Consider the following 21747-nt stretch of genomic DNA (forward strand, 5'->3'; position numbering starts at 1 on the left):
CCTATAAAAAAGGTTACATATCCCCTTAAGAGGGAGATCTCAAAAATGGAGATCATCTCGAATATCCCATCGGATAATTCTTGATAATCAAATACTTCAAGAAAAAGATCTACATCATACTTTCATGGATATCATATACATCCAAGAAAGTCTAAATCATCCTACGTTTGAGAAACACGTTGATCCAGCCCTCGAATCACGGAGATAATCAGGAGAGAAGAATCAAGGGAACAAACAGAATAGTACCCGCATCATTTTATCAATAAAATTATATTTTTTTATATTTATATTGTGATTACATTTTATTTTTGTATAACAAATAATTTGTTGCAAACACATATCAATATTTTCTGTATCAGTTAGCTCTTTACGAGTGGATACCAAACTTGTCACATGAGCATTACCACCAGTAAGAAAAAATTATTCTACTGTATGGCAATAAAAATAGCACGAAAGTAATTTTTTCGTCCTATTTATAGGAATTTTAATAATTCAAATTCACTCACTTCACTTTCTTGATTACTTGAGTCTTGTGTGTACTAAAGGAAATGCATGAAGGATTTGTAATTAGCTATCCACTTAAAAAGGCATTACAAGCACATGATCTGTGAAAAGCATTAGAAATTACGGCCAATATCTATCCGCACATGTAATTTTTGTTGTTTCGAATTAACTTTCAGCTATATTTTAACTCTATAACTTTTACTTTGAATGAATAACTTTATGAAGACATCTTAAATATACTCCCTCAGGTCTATAATAAGTAATATTTTTGGTCTTTGACATATCCCTTTAAGAAAATACTAACTCTTAAAAAAAATAAGTATTTTGATCAAATTACCCTTAATTAAAATTTTCATATTATTAGCTTGATGCATTGAGATATAAAAATAATTTAAAAAATTAAAATTAATTTATTTTTAATTACGTAAAAAAAATTTATTTATTTTAAACCAAAATAAAAAGATAAAATAACATTATTGGCGCGTGGAGCGTTGGGATATTCCAGTGAAGATTCAAAAGAAGAATAATGTAGAAGTAGGACACATGAATTTGAGAGATTCAAGGAATAAGTGGGACCCAAATGATGACGAGACTCCAACGTACTTGCCAGTTATGAGCTGAATCATTTGAGTCCCCGGAAAGGTACACCGGTTGTATCGGTAACATGTCACCAAGATTCACTTATGCGTAGAAACTTCCGTACACCCGATGAAGGATAACTGATAAAGTTGGTGTTATGTGATCAGTAGGTCACGGATTCGAAGTGTAAAAATAGCCTCTTGCAGAAATGTAGGGTAAGACTGCGTACGATAGACCCTTATGGTTCGACCATTCTTCGGGATCCTACGCATAGTGAGAGTTTAGTTCACCGAGCTACCCTTTTTTTTCCGTACACCCGATATTTATATTAAACTATACTTAATATATCATTAAGTGATAAATAAAAGCGAGTGCATATTAATTAATTATAATGTAATAATATTAATGCATACGAAGATATGTAAACCATAGAATTGGTTTAAATATAGAGTGCGGCCATGTGGGTGACTTTTTATTTCCACTTATCCTTTTAGTAGTAGTAGTTTGTAGGGATTAAAAAAAACATATAGAATCGGTTATTTATACTCACTCCATTATTTGTTTGTTTGAGAATGAAATTTTTGAGAGGCATATTGATTTACTTACATTAAAAATACTTTTAAAAATTATGATATTAAATAGTATGTCATAATATTTATACGAACATAAAATCATATCATTAGAGTAAAAAGAAAATTTTAAAATTAAGACGAATTAGATGGAGTGTAACATTTAGCATCAAGTACAAAATATGTATTATTAACGAAATCTCTTCAAGCTAATAGCATGGTGTTTGATATCAAACTTTGCATAATAAATACCATAAATAAATATAGTATTATTAACACTGGAATAAGAATACATATATTTGCAATATGAAGTATTTTTTTTCTCTAACAATACGAGGTATTTAAAGACAAAAATATTCTTAAAATATGCAATACTTAAGGAAATACTCATACTTATTTATTAACCAGCATATAATAATTTATGCATTATATAAGACCGGCATATCAGTTAACCGGTAAAATATACAAGAATCTTCAAACGGATTCTCTTCTGCATCTATCGGTTACCTACTCAACTCACTAGCCCTATTTAATTCTCTTATCCAATTTGCAAGAATTTTAATAAAATGGAAATATTAAGTATCATATTATTTTTAATTTAGAAAAAGAATCCGTAATAATTGCCGATTGTTTTTATACAATCAACACCTCTTGAAACTGCCTATAAGAAAACCAGACACTGCTATTCTGCCTCATATAAAATCATTAGTTCATTTTTCATAAAACAAACAGAACTGTAACTCTTTGAAGTCTTTTTATTATGTCTCTGCTTTCAGATCTCATCAACCTTAATCTCACTGAATCCACTGAGAAGATTATCGCTGAGTACATATGGTTGGTTTCTTCTTAATCATTTTTTATGGGATTGCTCTGTTTCTGCAGTTAGATACACCCTCTATTTTTTATCATTATAATCTTATTAATGAGTTTTTCGGTTCTCCTTTTATTCCCCTTGGATATGATTATGAGTTTTATGATTCTTTTCTGTTACGATTAGGTTTATGTTTCACTGTGCCCTGTTTGATCAGGATTTTACGGTGTGTTGTGATCTGTTCTTTTTTGTATATACTATCTTATTTTTTCAGTATATCACTGGAAGTGTTTATTGTGATCGATCAGTCAATTCATTTTTCTTTGTTTTTTTTTCTTTTGTAGTTTTTCTGTTTTATGATATGTTACTTTGGTATTAATTTCATAGTATTTTTAATGGCATATGTTTTTCTTCTTTAAAAAGGAAAAGAAAAGGACATTAAAAATGACTCTTTCTTCAGTGAAGAAACATTCCCTTACTTTTCTTTCGGAAATGGATTATGCATGGATCACAAATGTCTATCTAGCATTTTAAAGTAGTGGGGTAGAGTACGATAAAAACTTACTAATGTTTATATCAAACCAAACAATTTAACGTTAGTAGTTACAAATTAAAGTGAAGATAAGTATCACTGGACATATTACTGCTGATGAAAGATATACGGTCACAATCCTTCAGATAGAAAAAAAGAAAAGAAAAGGAGCGGCTCAGTGCACTAAGCTCCCGTTATATGTGGGGTTCGGGGAAAGGCCAGACCACAAGTGTTTATTGTACGTAGTCTTACCCTACATTTCTGCAAGAGATTGTTTCCATGGCTTGGACCTGTGACCTCCTAGTCACATGACAGCAACTTTACCCGTTACGCCAAGGCTCCATTCCTGTCGCAATCCTTCAGATACACTTCAATTAAGATACACTAAGTTCCCGCTATATGCCGGGTTCGGAGAAGGACCGGACCACAAGGGCCTATTGTACGCAGTCTTACCCTACATTTCTGCAAGAGGCTGTTTCCATGGCTTGAACCGTGACCTCCTAGTCACATGGCAACAACTTTACCGGTTACGCCAAGGCCCCTTCCCGTCACAATCCTTCAGATACACTTCAATTAAGATAGTGGTTTTTTTTTGTTACTGTGAATACTTTTATTCTCACTTATTGTGCTTTTACGATTTTAATCTTTGTACTTGGTATGTCTTTTTTGTTTCTTATAACCAGGATTGGCGGATCAGGCATGGATCTCAGGAGCAAAGCCAGGGTATTACATTACTAATCTTTTTTCAGATTAACATTTCCTTTTTTTCGTTTTTGATTGCTTGAAGATTGCTAACTTGATAAAATTTTCTTATATACAGACTCTTTCAGGTCCAGTTAAAGATCCTTCACAGCTTCCCAAATGGAACTATGACGGTTCTAGCACGGGGCAAGCTCCTGGAGAAGACAGTGAAGTCATCCTATAGTAAGTTGCCTTCAGCGTGCGAAATTTTGTTGTCGTTCATTCCTTTCTGAATATAATCATCTGACCATATATATATTAAAATGAAATTTCAAATAGTCCTCAAGCAATTTTCAAGGATCCATTCAGGAGGGGTAACAATATTTTGGTGAGTTGGTTTATTATTGTACCTATTAGATACTGTTAATTTCTGAATTCGATTAAAATGTGTGTGTAATTAATTAATGTTCTTTTGTTTTCTTAAGGTAATGTGTGATGCTTATACTCCAGCTGGTGAACCTATTCCAACAAACAAGAGACACCATGCTGCTAAGATATTCAGCAAACCTGATGTTGTTGCTGAAGAAACATGGTATCAGAAAACTCTATTTAGATTTTAATTGAAAAAGATTTTCTTCAATCCTTAAATTTTTATTTTATTCGTTTAGAAATCTGCGTACACTCTACCTTCCCCAAACCTCACTTGTGGGATTACACTGGGTATGTTGTTGTTGTTGTTGTTGTATTCGTTTAGAAATTTCCTGATTGTTGAAAGAACTTTGCCAATTAGGTATGGTATCGAACAAGAATACACTTTGCTGCAAAAGGAGGTTAATTGGCCTCTTGGATGGCCTATTGGAGGTTTTCCTGGACCTCAGGTACTATAGCTAATTTTTTATTTAAATCTTGGAAGTACAGCTAAAGATAATTCTGCTATTTTTCCCTTTGCTCTAAATTGTGGAAGTTTTCTAAAGAAACAATTTTATTACATGTAGGGACCTTACTATTGTGGAACTGGAGCGGACAAGGCTTTTGGACGTGATATAGTCGACTCACATTACAAGGCATGTCTTTACGCTGGGATTAATATCAGTGGCATCAATGGAGAAGTGATGCCCGGACAGGTAAATAGCCCTGCTTCCCCTTCTTTATTAGAATCTAAAGTTCGTGGATTCAGAATGAGTGTGATCTTATTATATGTATCCGGTCTTAGCATTCTTTTCATATATATATACACACATAGTTTAAACCGAAAGCAATGCTATGATTTAATGCAGTGGGAATTCCAAGTTGGGCCTGCAGTAGGAATTTCAGCAGGAGATGAGGTGTGGACTGCTCGCTACATTCTCGAGGTATTATACTTAGCTATTGTAATTTTTTACCATTTCAACCGTTAAATCTAACTACAAGGTGGAGTTAGATTGTTACGCTTGTTCATTTTTATTGTTGTTAAACAGAGGATTGCTGAGATTGCTGGAGTAGTTGTCTCATTCGACCCAAAGCCTATCCCTGTGAGTTTTCTGCTATGTATCCTTTTAAAGTTACTTTAAATGTAGGCTTTTTTAGAGACATGTTGGATTGATCTAAGTTCAGATAGTTGAATACTGCATTGTCATAAGCTGATATTCTCTTAAAATGAAGCCTTTATTTACGATATGTTTTACCCTTTGATTGTCAGGGCGATTGGAATGGTGCTGGTGCTCACACAAACTATAGGTAGAATAGTATTTTTTGTATTCTACCATCCGATTATGAGCCTATTTGGCTTAACTGATAGACATTAAGTGATGAAATTAATTTATGAGTAAACCCTTCCCTATTCCCCTCTCCCGGCTCCCCCCCTCGAAAATCTCAATCTCGCTCGGTATGTGAGAGTATTGACTTGGAATGTTTCTTTCAGCACCAAGTCTATGAGGGCTGACGGAGGGTATGAAGTGATCAAAAAGGCTATTGAGAAGCTAGGACTGAGGCACAAAGAGCACATTGCAGCATATGGTGAAGGCAATGAGCGTCGTCTCACTGGAAAACATGAAACAGCTAACATCAACACCTTCAAATGGGTACATAAACTGTGGTCTTCCCTACTTAATTGTCTTTTAATTCCATCTCTTTTTGCTCACTCAAACCTGCAATGTCGGTTGCTTTGTAACTTCAAGATTTTTATTGATTTTCAGCTACATTGTCAATGTTACCAAACGGCTATTAGATTTTTCCTTATATCATCAGCACTTGGATGAAAGTACTTTTTTCCGGAAACCTGACGCTTTCAATTCTTTGAATACAAAAACAATCTGTGTTCCTTTTCTGTTCACCTAGAATTCTAGTGCAATGTTGAGCTCAAGCATCAAGAATATTTCAATTACAAATATTTGGCAAAAGAGCGTAACTTATATAACACGCTGCTATAGTTTAAGTTGATGTATATAAGTTAGAAACTAAATATGTCTCGAATGTGTCATTTATGTTACTACATTTGTTTTGTTCAGGGAGTTGCAAATCGTGGCGCTTCTGTTCGTGTTGGCAGAGATACAGAGAAGGCGGGGAAGGGATACTTCGAGGACAGGAGGCCAGCTTCGAACATGGATCCGTATGTTGTCACTTCCATGATTGCTGAGACTACCATTATTTGGAAACCTTGATCTTTGCATAAGTGTCTGAAGGAATGTTGTTTCTTGAATCAAATAACTGAATCTTGGAACACCCTTTTCCCTCGCTTGTCTTTAGTAATTTAGTTAATGTATTTTATTCTATTATCCTCTATTGTTTCCTTTGCATTTGATTAAGCAAGGCTGATTTCACTACCTATGATTTGGCAATAACAATGCTATTTTTATTAGTTTGATTTATTTCTTGCTGGTCAGAAGTGCAGATCACTGCCCGTTTTATTTAGAATTCGTCTTTTTCACTTCAAACTCTTCATCTCAATCTTCGAAAATCTTTAAACTTAGGGATTTGTAAAAACACCATCAATTTGATGTCGAGTCTTCACCTTTTTATGTTATGTTTTCTCTAATGAAACGAAAACTTGTGCGATATGTTATTTCCGGAACAAAATGGCTTATTATCTTACATTATTTTTTTTCATAATCGTAGTGTCTGTGTCAATTTGCATGCACCTGAGACCTCATTATTTTCAACCTCTTTCGTTATCCTTAGCTTACCTAACTTTGCATCTCCTACAAATTCTCATATATATCTTTAGCTTCATAAAGTACTACAGTTTAGAGGGTAGTAACTATAGTTTGCCCAATTACTATTTGTAACTACTATTTAATTGTTACCAACTTGTATCACTTGTATTCATATGTGCAACAAATACAACTTGTGTCAATTGTATTCGTTCGCACAATGAATATAACCTCTATCAATTGTATTCGTTCGCTCTACGAATACAACCAAGACAAAATACAGAAATACAGAAAAATAAAATGCTCTTGTTGAGAGTCACACTCAAGAGCTTCGCTTAGTAAGCCGGCGCTCTAACCAACTGAGCTATGAGTTCAAAATAATTATTTTCTTATTTCATGAATTTGCTATAAAATTCAAATATAACTATGAATGGTAATTTTCTGAAACTACGAATGGTAATTTGCTCTATATATATTGACATAAGCGAAGTTATTAACGTAATGGCAAAGACGATTCAAATACTGTTATATTAATTAGTTCGTTCGCAAGTATGATATGTGTATACGGGTAAACTCGGGGTCAGCACACCCCGAGTTCTCGGCGAGTCAATTGAAGTAAGAAGTATGAATGAATGAGATAGAGACCGAATCTGAGAACTCTTTGAACCAAGGTTAGAATGGAGTGCTCGCCACTAGGCCTGACAAGATAACACCCCCGAACCCGGAACGAGCTCTAAGACCTCGAAAACCACCACAAACGGTTGCGCACGACTAACGGAAGGATGTGATATCCGCGCCCAACCGAATATCACGGTGTGGATCTCGCCCGACGTCGGTAGCGTATCAGTGATTGATGTACAAGGAGGATTTTTACCTTTTTTAGAATTATACTAGGGGTAAAACTCTCCTACTATATATAAATGAAGTTTTTTATTCCATAGACACAATGTAACACACATATCAAGGCAATATAAACTTATTTATTTGCTTTATAGCTATTGAAAGGTTTTTATTTTAATCATAGTTCTCCATATATGTTTGGCTTCGAATCGAGGGTCCGGTCGAGGGAAAAACTACTGTTAAGCTTAAATCTGACCCCGGACACAACGTCATAACTAGTTTGGTTATTTATTTCATCTTTAATTCGTTTATCTAACATTCTTGATTACTTGTGTTGAATCAATCCACGTATCCTTAAAATCGCGTACAAATTTTATTATCCGTTTTAGGGTAAACAGTGTGGTGCCCACCGTGGGGCTAAGGATAATAGTAATGGTTTGAAACAAATCTCCATAACACACTCTATTTTCCACTTGTTCTTTAAAGTCTCAATTTCAGGTCAGTTTATAAATTTCAAATTCTCAGTCTGCTCACTTGAACGTTGAGGCTGAGTCTGGCCATCATGGCGAAATCAACAAGCCAGTGCCTAGCAATGAGGTGGCCCTTGCTTATCCCAACAGAGTCCCAGTTGCACACCCAGTCGATGCTAACTTGCAGGTAGCCATCGACATCAACCTTCCTACCGACCCCGAGAACAGCGTTAGCGGAGGAGCCCGACCAATGGCTCGAGGAGCGCCCGAAGGCGAAGGCGAAGGCAAAGGCGAAGGCGAAGGGGTGAATCTACGATTTACCTTCGAAATATTGCAAACTCAACATGCATAGCGCAACTACAAAATCGAAGTCGCGCCCCGAGCAGAGTTGAGCCCGAACCATCCCGGGAAAACACCCGAAGAAATGAGCAGATCACTGAAAAGGCGGGTGAAACTGAGCTCGGTGCCAACCCTGAGGTAATGGAAATACCTAAAGCATTAACGAAACGGGTGGAATTAGGTGAAAAAAAAATTGAGGCAAACGACAAGAAGGTGTAGATATATAATTCTCGGGTCGATCAAATCCCAGGAGCGCCCCCAATATTGAAAGGCCCGGACTCCAAAAACTTTGTCCAAAAGCCTTTTCCTCCGAGTGCGGCACCAAATCCAATCCCAAAGAGGTTTCGTATTCCCGATATTCCAAAATATAATGAAACCATAGATCGGAATGATCATGTGACCTCCTACACATGCGCCATCAAAGGTAACGACTTGGAAGATGACGAAATCGAGTTAGTATTACTAAAGAAGTTCGGGGAAACTCTATCACAAGGAGTAATGATATAGTACCACAACTTACCCCCAAATTCTATTGATTCGTTCGTTATGCTCGCGGATGCTTCTCATGCCGGGGCCATCAAGGCCGAGACCAGAAAATCGGACCTTTTTAAGATTAAACAAAAGGGACAACGAGATGCTCATGGTGTTTATGTCAAGATTTCAAATGGAACAGATAGACTTGCCTGCGGTTACGGACAATTGGGTTGTTCAAGCATTCACTCAGGGACTTACCCCTGAAGCTCCTTGGCTTCGCAGTAGTTGAAACAAAATTTGGTAAGTACCTGGCGTAACTTGAGCTGATGTCCACAACAGGTACCAGTCAAAAATCAGAGTCGAGGACAACCAACTCGGAGCCCCTTCTGGGTACGTTTATCCAATCAGAACCGAGGACATGCCTAAGAGAGTCGTTGATCATGAATCAAGGTCGGTCTAAGATCGGTATCAACTATACAGTTCAGATCGAAAGGGAAACAAGCCCGAGCGTAACCCCGCGAGGAACGAGAAGAGAAGTGACCGTGGGACCAATAGCCATTGTCTGATGAGCAGGAATGGTTTTGACAGAACGCTTGGGGGAAGGGAAGCACCGAGATTATCAGAGTATAACTTCAACGTTGATGTAGCCAGCATCGTATCGGCCATTGGGCGCATCAAGAAAACCAAGTGGCCTCGAACATTACAGTTGGATCCTACCTATATAGATCCTAACCTGATGTGTAAGTATCATGGCACTCATGGTCACAGGACCGAGGATTGACGACACTTGAGAGAAGAAGTTGCCCGGTTGTTTAATAATGGGCACCTCCGAGAGTTTCTGATCGATCGAGCCAAAAACCACTTCAGGAACAGGGACTCCAAAAAATAGACTAAACAAGAAAAACCTCAGCACGTCATCAATATGATCACTGGAGGGGTCGATATCCCCTAGGGACCGATGATAAAACGCATTAAAGTATCCATCATAAAGGAAAAGTGCACCCGAGATTACATCCCAAAGGGAACCATTTCGTTCAGCGATGAGGATGCCGAAGGCATCGTATAGACCCATAATGATGCACTGGTGATATCCGTACTTATCAACAAATCACGAGTTAAACGTGTGTTAATTGATCCAGGCAGCTCGGCCAACATCATCAGATTGAGGGTCGTAGAGCAGTTGGGGTTACAAGATCAAATAGTGTCGGCGGTTCAGGTGTTGAACGGATTTAACATGGCATACGAAACTACTAAAGGAGAAATAACTTTACTAGTGAATACCACCGGAACGATTCAAGATACAAAATTCTACGTGATCGAAGGGGACATAAGGTATAACACCTTATTCGAAAGGCCATGAGTTCACAACATGAGGGCAGTGCCCTTAACATTACACCAGCAACTGAAGTTCCCTTCACCGGGAGTAATCAATACGGTCTACGGAGAGCAAGCATCCGCAAAAGAAATGTTCGCCGACGAGGTGATCCCAGTGTCGTGATCTCGACATCAAAGAACACGGAGTCATCCAGGAAGGAAGAAATTAAATAGCAATCACCGATACCGGCCCCGACCTAACCAAAAGAGTGAGGAGTAGGCGAGGAGGATGATTACAGAGTTCCTAGGTCGTTCATAGCTCCCGATGATTCCGATGCCACCAAATCGACGGTCGAGGAGCTGGAGCAAGTCATATTGATCGAACACTTACCCGATCGGAAGGTATACATGGTCACGGGGTTAACTCCCGAGCTCAGAAAAAAACTCATTGAATTTCTCAAAGCTAAAATAGATTGTTTCGCTTGGTCTCATCTTGTCATGGCAGGGATCCCGCCGGATGTAACCACTCTTAAGCTGAGTTTGGACCTGAAGTTCCATCCGGTTAAGCAAAAAAGGAGGCTGCAGTCCGAGGTCAAGCACACATTCATGAAGGACGAGGTAACTAAACTCCTTAAAATAGGATCCATTCGGGAAGTTAAGTACCCGGACTGGTTAGCCAACGTAGTGGTAGTACCTAAGAAAGGAAATAAGCTAAGAATGTGTGTGAATTATAAAGATCTGAACAAGGCATGCCCTAAGGATTCTTTTCCTCTGCCTAATATCGATCGTATGATCGACGCGACGGCTGGGCACGAGATACTCAGTTTTTTTGATGCCTATTCTGGGTTCAACCAAATTCGGATGGACCCGGGCGATCAAGAAAAAACTTCCTTTATCACTAAATTCGGCAGCTATTGTTATAACATAATGTCATTCAGATTAATGAACGTTGGTGCCACTTATCAATGACTAGTAAACCGGATGTTATATTGACAACATGTTAGTCAAGTCCCAGCGAGCAGCGAACTATTTGAAACATTTGCAGGAAACCTTTGATATATTGAAGAGATACAATATGAAGCTGAACTCGAAAAAGTGTGCACTCAGGGTCGGATCCGAAACATTCCTCGGTTTCATGGTATCCAATCGAGGGATCAAGATCAATCTCAACAAAATCAAAGCATAGAATACATTACCGTGGTGGACAACGTCAAGGCCGTTCAGAGGCTGACCGGGCGTATAACCGCCCTAGGCCGGTTCATATCGAGGTCCTCGGACAAAAGTCATCGGTTCATCTCTCTATTGGAGAAGAAGAATAACTTCTCCTGGAACCCAGAATGCCAACAAGATTTGGAAGAACTTAAATGGTACCTCTCGAGTCTCCCCTACTTCACACTCCGAAGGCGGGTGAACAATTGTACCTTTACTTAGCAGTTTCCGAGGTGGCGGTAAGTGGAGTCTTAGTCCGGAAAAAGGAGGGTACGCAATTCCATATTTACTATGTGAGTAAAAGTCTAGGCGAGGTCGAAACAAAGTATCCTCGCTTGGAAAAATTGGCGCTCGCTTTCCTAAGCGCCTCCAGAAAGTTAGAATAGTACTTTCAATGTCACCCCATATATGTTGTAACCCCTTACCCATTGAAGGAAAAACACCATACACAATCCCGAGCTCTCGAGTCGGTTGTCCAAATGGGCCATCAAAATCAGCGGGTGTGAGCACCTAATTTTTGACTATATTTGAATTTTTATCACCTTCTACTATGTAAAAGATCAATTATTAGTATTAGTATTATTTTGTTTTTCTTTATTTAAAAATAAAATAAATTAAAAAAATCAAAAAAAAAATTAAATATTTTTTTTAAATAATTTCGGATGGGAAATTAAAACAAATTAGGAAAAGTAGAAATATAGAATTTAAAAGTAAAAGTAAAAGTATGTGGAAATATTTAATAAAAAGGTAAAAGAAAGTGGAAAATTAAAAAATAAAAGTATAAGAATGTAGGAATTTTAAAAAAAATGAAAAGTAAAAGAAAGTTGGAATTAAAAAAAAAAAGTAAATGTAGCTGAAAATTATTTATAAAAAAAAGTAAAAGTAAGTGAAAATTTAAAAAAAGAAAAGAAAAAAAAAAAGAAAAGTAAAAAAAGTGGGAATTTAAATATAATAAAAGTAAAAAAATGAGAAATTAAAAAATAAAAGTAAAGGAAAGTGGGAATTGTTTTTTTTTTTAAAAAAAAAAGAAAAATGGGAAGTGAGAATTCTTTTTAATTTAAAAAGTAATAATAAAATAAAAAAATAAAACAAAATCTGAAAATTCCAAAATATTTTCTATAAATAGAAGAGAAATGTGAGGAGAAGAAGGAGAGGAGAGAAATGAAAAAAGAGAGGGGAGGGATTTGGAGAGAAATGTTTTTGCTTGTTCTACGCTAAGGAAAATTCTATTCGTGTCATTCTTTCTTCGTCTTTCTTTCGAAAAAACCAGCAGCTTCACCACCCCAAAGCCACCAGTCCTTGACCACTTTTGAGCCATCATTAACCCAAAAACAAAAGCTCCAAAAATAGTCACTAAATTGTCGGTTTTGCAAGGTCGATTAAGGTTGCAAGTTGAGATTTTTCGCTCGAGTTTTTCGCGGTCCGAAGGGTCCAATTGAGAGTTATCCGATCAGTGAGTGGTTGTAATTTAAATCCACAATCATCAATACAAAGGTTCACTTCTCTTTTTATTTTATTTTCTCATTAATGTTCTGGGTCACTCTGTTTTAATTTAACTTTGAGTTTGATATGGTCGAGTTTCCATCTGAGTGTGCTAAGATTAATTTGTTAAGATTAATTTGTTCTCATGTTGAGTATTTGTTAAGATTAATTTATTGTCCTTTTTGGTAGTTCATATGGTTAATCTTATTGATGAATATGTATTATTTTGTTACTTTCTTGTTTATTCAATGAAGTAATGGCTTTCCATTTTAGCATGCTTTAGTTTCATTTTGATCTCCTATCTTAGTGACTAAATTGGTTCTACCCGTCTCTATCTATTCCTACCATAAATTTAGTCTAGTTTCAAATATTGGTTAGCAGTAAAATTATAAGAGATTAGGTTGGGCTATGATTGGTGTAAGACTTTAATTGGACTTTCCTAGCGTATTTATGGGCTAATTGTTGCCCATGACCAAAAACAAATAAACATTCACAAGCTAGCCAACTTTTCCATAATTAAATTACTTCATTTCCTCCACAACAATATATCTCATGACCATACAATAATCTCAAAATTAGTAATTGAATAATATTCGAACATCGCAACTTGCTTTAGGCGCGATTAATAATAAATCATCGTGACTATGGGTACGATTTCCGTGGCATAGTCATGATACGTAAACCCCAATTCAAGTACGCGTTTCACGCGACTTGACCATAACTTCAAATAATAATAGAAATAAACATGTTATAAATCGCGGGTGCGTTTCATGTGGAACGATTTGCAATGTGTACCAAAACGACACGTGTACGACATCGTAGCTTATTCAAATAAATTCTATAAATACTAAAAGCAGTTAAGCAAATAATTAAAAGTGGTCAAAAGGTAAAATGCACAATATGTTTAAAACATGTAATAAGTCAGATAATTAGGCCAAGTATTAATTGTTAAGCGACCGTGCTAAAACCACGGAACTCGAGAGTGACTCACACCTTCTCCCGTGTTAACAGAATTTTTTACCCGGTTTTATGTGTTCGCGGACCATATATAGAGTCAGTCTCCTCGATTTGGGATTTTAAAATAAACCGGTGACTTGGGACACCATAATAATTATCCCAAGTGGTGACTCTGATTAAATAAATAATTTCATTTCGAATAATGTCACTTAAATTGGAAAAACTCTCATATCCCCTATCCCACGGGAAAAAAGAGGTGTGATAGCTCTAGCGACTCTGCTGGGGAATCGAACCCAGAATCTCTGGTTCAGGGTTCGGAATTCGAGCATAGAATAGGCTTTTGTTTGTTATCTAATTTTACGTGTTTGGGCCTAATGTGCTAATTGTCGCTCTTAACCGCTTTGATATTGCCGTGAACTGTATATAAAACTGTTACAACACCCTTCTTCTTTCTGAGTCTTCTAAATCTTATTGGAAGCGTGCGCTTCGCGTGGCTTCTTTTCTATTAGAGTCTTATCCCTAATTTTAGAATGAGGATCGGACAACTTGAAAGCCGATGAAGCTTTTGTATTCCCGGTATGCTGCCCCCCCTCCCCCCCCTCCCCGGCTCGAGTTGTCCGCTCGGGTAAGCCAGGTCTAGAACAACATACCCCATGATTTAAACCTAGAATAGAATAGCCTCATGCCGGATCCCTTGTAGGAACGTTTGTTTGCATTACGTGCATTTGACTTTGGGGACTTAACAGAGGGGTTGGGTTCGTCTAGGACAGGTGTACCCAATATAAAAGACCATTCTGATGCATCTTACGTGCTACTTGAGCATCTGTTTGTTTCAGCTTGCATGTTGACTGGCTTCAAGAATAGGGAAAGAAAATGAAAAAAAAGGGAAAAAAAAGAAAATAAGAGAAAATCAAAAAAAAAAAGTGAGAGGTAAGTACTTGAAAATTTTCAAAACTCTTCCGAAATTTTGAAAAAAAAAAAAGAAAGAAAATAAGCCAATATTTTCAAAAGTCATGTTTCCTCTGTTCTGACAAAACTGACCGAACTATGCGGGTCTAATTCTCACCGGATGTGAGATACGCAGGCAAACCTTATCGGTTCCGACCCCAATTTTCAAAAATCCAAACATACTTTCCTTAATTCCTTCTTAGAATTCTTTCCTTAGAAAATTCAAAAAAAAAAAAATCAAATCCAAAAATATTTTCCTTCTTTTTCGAAGTCTTTCGTTCAAAAAAATAAATTCAAATCAAAATCCAAAATATTTTCTTTCTTCTTTAGAAGTCATTCTTTTGGGAATTCAAAGACAAAAATATCAAAATCCAAAAAAATATTTTTTTTTTAGAAATCTTTTCTTTAAAAAATTCCCAAAGAACAAATTAAAAAAAAAATCAAAAAAAAAAGAAACACTAGCTTATGTACTTTGTTCCCGATATCCCGAACTACGAAAGATCTGATTCATGCGGCGTCATGATACGTAAGCAATCCCCATCGGATTCGATTATTGCCATCAAATAAACCGAGTGAAAAAAAAAAGAATCACACAAAAAACAAAGGAAAAAAAAAACACAAGAGTGAAAAATTCCAAAAGAGAACTCTCTATCCAATTGGACAAAAAAAACAACGGAAAGTTTCCGTGAATATGCTGTCAAATGGCGCGAGCAAGCCGCCAGGGTAAAGCCTTCTATGAAAGAAGCAGAAATGGTTATGGTCTTCCTATAGGCCCAAGAGGCAGACTACTTCTAGAACATGATGTCCTCTATGGGTAATCCGTTCGCCGAGGCTATCAAAATTGGGGAGATAGTCAAAAATGGTTTTAAAATAGGCTGAATATTGAGTCATGATGCCTTTAAGGCCACATCAAAGGCCGTTCAGAATGGTTTAGAGGGTTTGATAAACAGAAACATGAGAGAAGAGGTAGACATGATGGCTTCAAGCTCGAGGAGGGCCCGCAGATCTTTAAACCAATCATATGTGCCGCCAAGAAACCTGCAACATTATTACCCCCATCATGATGCTGCATACGCCGTAGTACCGCCTCACTACGCGGTGATGAACGTGCAACCATACCTACAACCACAACATTATCCACAAAACCGAGCTCCACCTCCCAGAAATGTCCTTCCATACCAAGCTCCTTATAATCCCCAACAAAATATTCCTTGCCAAGAGTGCCTTCAAGAAGGAATCAGTTCACCCATATTGGTGAATCATACTCGAGCTTGTTCCAAAGGCTAATCATGCTAGGTCTGCTGCAGCCAGTGACCCCGAATCGGACAAGCCCCGAGTCCCCATCGCTCCAAGCTGATGCTAGATGTGAATACCACTCTGGAGCAGTGGGATATGCTACAGAGGACTATTGGACCCTCAAGAGGATAGTTGAAGACTTGATTGAAGCCGAAAGAATCGTACTTCGGGACGAAGAGGCTCCTGATGTGACGAACAATCCGTTATCGACTCACAACACTGGGCCAGTCGTTGGAATGATCTGTGATGATGAGGAATTTTATCCAGCATTGAAAGTCATAGTAGCCATTTCCACGGCAGAAGAAAAGCCAAAAAACGGTCGCCAAACCTGAAAGTTCCCTATCAGACGGGAGTCTCGGTAGCCGGTCTTGCTGTCCTTTCTGCGTTCGGATTTTAGGGTGTGATCCGGATGTTTTACTTTATTTTCTTACTTTTCGATATAACCCCTTCTATCTTTAAAAAGAAAAAAAATAAAAAAAATCAAATGAAATTAATATTTCATTGTCGAGCAATGTCTCTTTTCTTAATCTTGTCACTTTTCTTATTCTCTTTTTAGTTCTGTTCATGCAAATTTTAATAACATGACATGCTTGCGGACTTCATGCCCAGATCCTAAAACGCTGTCAGACTTCGAAATAATGAATCAAGAAGCAGAATGCAATGAAGATGAGGTTAAGGAAATAAAACAAAAAATCGGAACGGTGTGAGAATAAGCCTATGCCAAGCCCGATTGAAACCTGCAGAAGTTGAAATTCCCTCTCTCCAGGTCATTGTTGAAGCCGAGATTGAGGATAAAGATTGGGTCAAGAATCGATTGGAACAATAGACACTGATTGATGAAAACTGATTGGCCGTAATTTGCCACGGGCAGTTGTACCAACAAAGAATGGCCCGTGTCTACAACAAGAAAGTGTGGCCCAGGAAATTTGAAATAGAAAAACTAATTCTGAGACGTATCCTCCCACCTCATGAAGAAGCTAAAGGAAAATTGGCTCCAAATTGAAAAGATTCATACATTGTAACGAGAGTACTGCAAAAGAGAGTGTTGTACCTGGGAAGCATCAAAGAAAATATCCAAGAAACAGCTGTCAACGCGGATGCAGTCAAAATGTACTATGTTTGACCCTCTATGTGGTATTAATGTTCTTTGATTGGAATGACGAAGGCTTTCATTCTCGCTATCCAAACATCATTAACCCTTTTGCTAACCCTTTTGAGCCGGTTACCTTTCTTTGATTGCCCTCTTTGGAACCTGAAGATGTTATTAAAAAAATAAGAAAGAAAAAAAAGAAGAAAAACAAAACAAAGAAGACAAAAAAGAAGAAGAAGAGAAAATAGAAGAAAAAGAAAACAAAACAACAATCAAACAAATTCATATTACTTGAACTACGTTCGACTTGATTCTGAAAGGATATGTAGGCAGCCTCCCTCTGGGATTCAGTCACACCAAAACAAAAATTCAAATTCCCCAAAAGTTGATACTGGGGCAGAAGTTACAATGATTCGGCAATGGGTTCGCCTAAAAGGTTCCAACGTTGTAATTCAATCCAAATGCTTTTTACCCCAAAAACCCTGTTCAAGTCCTTCTGATCAATCGGCAAAGAGGTTTGAAATGGGAGGATATAGTTACCTGGATCTGATACAACAAAATTAGAGAAATAAAATGAGAGAGTCTTATCGGTGAAAACCCTCACGGGCACCATATGGAGATGGTAAGCAGAGAAATTGAAAATGAGAAGAGAAATGAGAGAGGTCAGCTGGTGAAAACCCGCAAAGGGCGCTACTGATCGAAAAGAGGATCCTCACAACCATAGGCATCGACAGAGTCCTGGCAAGGTTTCTCGATTTTGAGGCATAAGTTGTGATGAATTTCTAAGAGTTGGACGGTTTACACAGATCAGGAATCCTGTCAATGAGGCATATAATATTCATTGAAGTTCGCATGCACTCCAGATAAGTCCTTCTTTCTTTTCCCCGAAAGGGATACCTCTCGTCTAAATTCATTTGCCCATTCCATTGTTTGCTTTTCTTTGAATCCCTTTCGATCTAACTCTATTCCAAAATTAAGACGAAGAAGGGATGTCAAGACTGATATACAGGGTTCTGACTTGATACAAGCCAATATGCAAAAAAAAGGCACCCAGCCTCGACATGGGCATCAAGTCGACTCCGACTGGCCATGATGGCTGCTACTTCAAAATCAAAAATTATTGAAAGAGGAAATTCAAAGTCAAATTCTCACAAAGGCAAAATAAAGTTGAAAAAGTTAAGTCCCATGTGACTAACCGTCATGGCAAAGTCTGGAAAAGCCAGAAGTTCTCCGAGGTTAGAAATGCAATCTATATTCAGAAAGCAACCAGTTGCAGCTGAAAGGGCTGAGATCAAGTGACTGAAATGTTCAAGGCCACAAAGCCAACCACCGTTTCAAACTGACAAATTGTTCTTTGTTTAAGAAATAGGAAACATGTGTAATCCAAAGCAACCTTGCAAGAAGCAGGTGCAACCAAAAGAAAATCACGTGGAGACTGAAATAGCTCTGCAACAACAACCACTCAAAAAACAAAGGGAAGTCTTCTCCAAATTTTTCCCGCATTTTACTCATTCTCTAAAAAGAAAGAAAGAAAGAAAAGAAAGAAAGCTCCAAATCATGGTAGTTTAGGGTCTCCAATCCCTAGTCTGCTTTTCCAATATAGGGTCTCCACTCTCTAGTTGAAGTTATTTTAGACATAGGGTCTCCACTCCCTAGTCTGCTTTTCCAACATATGGTCTCCACTCCCTAGTTGATATTTTTTTGGGCATAGGGTCTCCACCCCCTAGTCTGCTTTTCCAACATAGGGTCTCCACTCCCTAGTTGATTTTATTTTAAACATAGGGTCTCCACTCCCTAGTCTTTTTTCCAATATAGGGTCTCCACTCCCTAGTTGATGATTTTTAAACATAGGGTCTCCACTCCCTAGTTGATGATTTTTAGACATAGGGTCTCCACTCCCTAGTCGCTTTTCCAACATAGGGTCTCCACTCCCTAGTTGATGATTTTTAGACATAGGGTCTCCACTCCCTAGTCGCTTTTCCAACATAGGGTCTCCACTCCCTAGTTGATGATTTTTAGACATAGGGTCTCCACTCCCTAGTCGTTTTTCCAACATAGGGTCTCCACTCCCTAGTTGATAATTTTTAGACATAGGGTCTCCACTCCCTAGTCGCTTTTCCAACATAGGTTCTACATTCCCTAGTTGATGATTTTTAGACATAGGGTCTCCACTCCCTAGTCTCTTTTCCAACATAGGGTCTCCACTCCCTAGTTGATTTTATTTTAGACATAGGGTCTCCACTCCCTAGTCGTCCTTTTCAACATAGGGTATCCACTCCCTAGTTGAATCTATTTTAGACATAATGTCTCCAATCCCTAGTCTCTTTTTCAACATAGGGTCTCCACTCCCTAGTTGATTTTATTTTTAGACATAGGGTCTCCACTCCCTAGTCGCCTTTTCCAACATAGGGTCTCCACTCCCTAGTTGATTTTATTTTAGACATAGGGTCTCCACTCCCTAGTCGCTTTTCCAACATAGGGTATCCACTCCCTAGTTGATTGATATTTTAGACATAGGGTCTCCACTCCCTAGTCTCTTTTCCAATATAGGGTCTCCACTCCCTAGTTGATTTTATTTTTATACATAGGGTCACCACTCCCTAATCGCTTTTCCAACATAGGGTCTCTACTTCCTAGTTGATGTTTTAAGACATAGGGTCTCCACTCCCTAGTTGCTTTTTCAATATATGGTCTCCACTCCCTAATTGATGATTTTTAGACGTAGGGTCTCCACTCCCTAGTCGCTTTTGCAACATAGGGTCTCCACTCCCTAGTTGATGATTTTTAGACATAGGGTCTCCACTCCCTAGTCGTTTTTCCAACATAGGGTCTCCACTCCCTAGTTGATGATTTTTAGACATAGGGTCTCCACTCCCTAGTCGTTTTTCCAACATAGGGTCTCCACTCCCTAGTTGATTTTATTTTTAGACATAGGGTCTCCACTCCCTAGTCTCTTTTCCAACATAAGGTCTCCACTCCCTAGTTGATGATTTTTAGACATAGGGTCTCCACTCCCTAGTCTTGTTTTTCCAACATAGGGTCTCCACTCCCTAGTTGATGATTTTTAGACATAGGTTCTCCACTCCCTAGTCTTTTGTTTTCCAACATAGGGTCTCTACTCCCTAGTTGATGATTTTTAGACATAGGGTCTCCACTCCCTAATCGCTTTTGCAGCATAGGGTCTCCACTCCCTAGTTGATGTTTTTAGACATAGGGTCTCCACTCCCTAGTCTGTTTTTCCAACATAGGGTCTCCACTCCCTAGTTGATGTTTTTATCCATAGGGTCTCCACTTCCTAGTATGTTGTTAGACATAGGTTCTCCACTCCCTAGTCTGCTATTCCAACATATGGTCTCCACTCCCTAGTTGATGATTATTTTAGACATAGGGTCTCCACTCCCTAGTTTTCTTTTCCAACATAGGGTCTACACTATCTAGTTGATGATTATTTTAGACATAAGATCTCCACTCCCTAGTCGTTTTTCCAACATAGGGTCTCCACTCCCTAGTTGATGTTTTTAGACATAGGGTCTCCACTCCCTAGTTTGCTTTTCCAACATATGGTCTCCACTCCTTAGTTGATGATATTTTAGACATAGGGTCTCCAATCCCTAGTCTCTTTTCCAACATAGGGTCTCCACTCCCTAGTCTCTTTTCCAACATAGGGTCTCCACTCCCTAGTTGATTGTATTTTAGACATAGGGTCTCCACTCCCCAGTTGATTTTATTTTAGACATAGGGTCTCCACTCCCTAGTCGTCTTTCCCACCATATGGTCTTCACTCCCTAGTTGATGTTTTAGACATAGGGTGTCCACTCCCTAGTCTGTTTTTCCAACATAGGGTCTTCACTCCCTCGTTGACATTTTTAGACATAGGGTCTTCACTCCCTAGTATGCTTTTCCAACATAGTATCTCCACTCCCTAGCTGATGATTATTTTAGACATAGGGTCGCCACTCCCTAATCTGCTTTTCCAACATAGGGTCTCCACTCTCTAGTTGATGATTATTTTAGACATAAGGTCTCCACTCCCTAGTCGTTTTTCCAACATAGGGTCTCCACACCCTAGTTGATGTTTTTAGACATAGGGTCTCCACTCCCTAGCCTGTTTTTCCAACATAGGGTCTCCAGTCCCTAGTTTACGTTTTTAGATATAGGGTCTCCACTCCCTAGTCTGCTTTACAAATATAGGGTCTTCACTCCCTAGTTGATGATTATTTTAGACATAGGGTATCCACTCTCTAGTTTGCTTTTCCAACATAGGGTCTCCACTCTCTAGTTGATAATTATTTTAGACATAGAGTCTCCACTCCATAGTCGCTTTTCCAACATAAGATCTTCACTCCCTAGTTGAAGTTTTTTAGACATAGGGTCTCCACTCCCTAGTCTGATTTTCCAACATAGGGTCTCCACTCCCTAGTTGATGATATTTTAGACATAGGGTCTCCAATCCCTAGTCTCTTTTCCAACATAGGGTCTCCACTCCCTAGTTGATTTTATTTTAGACATAGGGTCTCCACTCCC

At 38.1% G+C, this 21747-nt stretch overlaps 1 protein-coding gene across 1 annotated transcript; it reads left to right on the forward strand.

Annotated features, from left to right (window-relative positions):
* Window positions 1-2192: 2192 nt before the first annotated feature.
* On the forward strand, window positions 2193-6522 carry LOC107793405 (glutamine synthetase). The gene is made up of 12 exons (XM_016615749.2): window positions 2193-2486; window positions 3679-3718; window positions 3816-3919; window positions 4016-4064; window positions 4162-4268; window positions 4467-4554; window positions 4672-4800; window positions 4954-5028; window positions 5134-5187; window positions 5355-5392; window positions 5577-5736; window positions 6163-6522. The coding sequence occupies exons 1-12, from the start codon at window positions 2413-2415 to the stop codon at window positions 6313-6315; spliced, it is 1071 nt and encodes a 356-aa protein (XP_016471235.1). The 5' UTR covers window positions 2193-2412; the 3' UTR covers window positions 6316-6522.
* The last annotated feature ends 15225 nt before the right edge of the window (window positions 6523-21747 follow it).

The sequence above is a fragment of the Nicotiana tabacum genome, chromosome 13, assembly GCF_000715075.1.
Source record: "Nicotiana tabacum cultivar K326 chromosome 13, ASM71507v2, whole genome shotgun sequence".
NCBI lineage: Eukaryota > Viridiplantae > Streptophyta > Magnoliopsida > Solanales > Solanaceae > Nicotiana > Nicotiana tabacum.

Bases quoted from the DNA above. Each gene is read 5' to 3' on its own strand.
- LOC107793405 (XM_016615749.2), top strand. From the start codon at position 2,413: ATGTCTCTGCTTTCAGATCTCATCAACCTTAATCTCACTGAATCCACT. The intron at 4,269-4,466 runs GTATCAGAAAAC...TTTGCCAATTAG, and splicing joins GTTGTTGCTGAAGAAACATG to GTATGGTATCGAACAAGAAT. The intron at 5,029-5,133 runs GTATTATACTTA...GTTGTTAAACAG, and splicing joins CTGCTCGCTACATTCTCGAG to AGGATTGCTGAGATTGCTGG.